At 43.3% G+C, this 2349-nt stretch overlaps 1 protein-coding gene across 1 annotated transcript; it reads right to left on the reverse strand.

Moving 5' to 3' along the window:
* On the reverse strand, positions 1–1337 carry EAH_00060310 (hypothetical protein; the record flags this gene model as incomplete). The annotated part of the gene is made up of 4 exons (XM_013393488.1): positions 1–31; positions 145–177; positions 321–347; positions 1305–1337. Coding segments are annotated over 4 exons (124 nt in total), but the record flags the coding sequence as incomplete, so codon positions are not given.
* Positions 1338–2349: the final 1012 nt, after the last annotated feature.

The following is a 2349-nucleotide window of genomic DNA, read 5'->3' on the forward strand; positions in this document are numbered from 1 at the left end:
TCACTTCCGCGTAATACCGCGCTATGTTCGTCTGAACAAACATAAACCCTAAACCCTAATCAACCCTAATCAACCCTAATTAACCCTTAGAACAATCAGAAACCCTCATGAAACCCTTATACACACTTATACACCCTCATTTACGTTCACTTCCGCGTAATACCGCGCTATGTTCGTCTGAACAAACGCATTTAAACCCTAAACCCTAATCAACCCTAATCAACCCTAATCAACCCTAATTAACCCTAGTCAACCCTAATCAACCCTTAAAAACCCTAATCAACCTTTAAAAACACTAATAAACCCTCAGTCACGTTTACTTCCGCGTAATACCGCGCTATGTTCGTCTGAACGCATATAAACCCTAAACCCTAAACCCTAAACCCTAATCAACCCTAATCAACCCTAATCAACCATAATAAACCCTAATAAACAATCAGAAACCCTAATGAGCCCTAATAAAACCTAAGAAACCCCAATAAACCCTAATAAACCCTAATGGAGCATAAGAAACCCTAATAAACCCTCATTCAGATCAATACCGCGCTATGCTGGTCTTATAAACCCTAAACCCTAAAACCGTAAACCCCAGTAAACCCTAGGAAACCCTTTTAAGCCCTAATAAGCTCTAATAGACCCTTGGAAACCCTCATAAACCCTAATCTACACTAAGCAACACTAATAAACACTAATAAACCCTAAACCCTAAACCCTAAACCCTAATAAACCCTAATCGACACGAAGAACCATAATAAACACTAGGAAACACTAATAAACCCTAATAAACCCTAATTAACATTAATAAACCCTCATAAACCCTCACATGCCTTAATAAGCCCTAATAAACACTAATAAACCCTAATAAACACTAGGAAACAGTAATAAACCCTAGAGAAACCTAATACACCCTGATAAATAATAATAAACCCTAATAAAACATATTGACAATCATAAACCCTCAAATAAAAGAAAGCTAAGAAAGAAGCAAAGAGAACGAGATGAAGAAAGATACACGCCAACACCACTCAGAAACCCTAAACCCTAAACCCTAAACACTAAACCCTAAACCCTAAACCCTAAACACTAAACACTTCTTGGGGCACGCAGAGAGGAATCAGCTTGAAAGACACTTAACAGGAAGCTCAATGGTGGTGAGGAAGCAACAAACCCTAATCTGCTGCAGCGAAGACTAGGGTTTAGGGTTTAGGGTTTAGCCGCTGCACGGGAGAGGGTTTAAGCTCGCGGGCAGCACAGCGACCGCGAGGGTTTAGGGTTTATGAAGAGGGTTTAGGGTTTATACTCACCGTTGTACTCGAAGACGAACCCGACGGCTTCATTTTAGCAAGAGAAGATTTAAGACTGGGGAAATTAGGTGTTGCTGCTGCTGCTGCTGCTGCTGCGGTTGCTGCTGCTGCTGCTGCTGCTGCTGGCCGTGCTGCTGCTGCTGTTTTTAAACCCCTCACAAACACCAAAACATGCATACAAAGAAACTACAAACCCTAAACCCTAAACCCTAAACCCTAAAACCCTAAAACGATAGGAATGGAGGGGGAGCCGTGCGGCAGCAAAAACGCAACAAACCATAACCCCAGCACAACAACCCTAAACCCTAAACCCTAAACCCTAAACCCTAAATGCAAAAATGAAAGACAACTTAAACAGAAAACCCCTGAACTCAAAACCAGCTTCACCACTACTCTCCCCCCAGGCAGCCCCGCAGACGCCGAGCATGCACCCAGTCAAACCCTAAACCCTAAACCCTAAACCCTAAACCCTAAACCCTAAACACTAAACCCTAAACCCTAAACCCTAAACCCTAAAGTGGAAAGGCTTAACACGAAATAAAAGTCTTATAACTCTCCACTTAAGAAGCATTTTACTTGCGATTAAACAAGGAAGAACCCAGGCAACCCTAAACACTAAACCCTAAACCCTAAACCCTAAACCCTAAACCCCAATATTTAAACCCTCATTTCTGGGGGTTAAGTGGAGCGCCTTCGTTTTTAAATATAAATACAAAATTATTTAAATATAAATCAACAGAAATATCAGAGTATCTGACAGAGACGCGCTGCAGCTGCTGCTGCTGCTGCTGCCCACGGTGCTTCTGCTGTTGCTTTTGCTGCTGCTGCTGTTATTGCTGTTGTGTATGTTGCTTCAAGTGCTGCTTTTGCTGTTGCTGTTGCTGCTGCTGCTGCTGGTTGCGCTGCAGCGGCAGCAAAGGACACCCTTGCTGCAGCTCCGCTCCTACGGGGACGAACCCTAAACCCTAGCTAGCTGCAAACCCTAAACCCTAGGCGGAAGCAGCAAACCCTAAACCCTAGGCGGAAGCAGCAAACCCTAAACCCT

The sequence above is a fragment of the Eimeria acervulina genome, genomic scaffold, assembly GCF_000499425.1.
Source record: "Eimeria acervulina Houghton genomic scaffold, Eah_scaff1493, whole genome shotgun sequence".
NCBI lineage: Eukaryota > Apicomplexa > Conoidasida > Eucoccidiorida > Eimeriidae > Eimeria > Eimeria acervulina.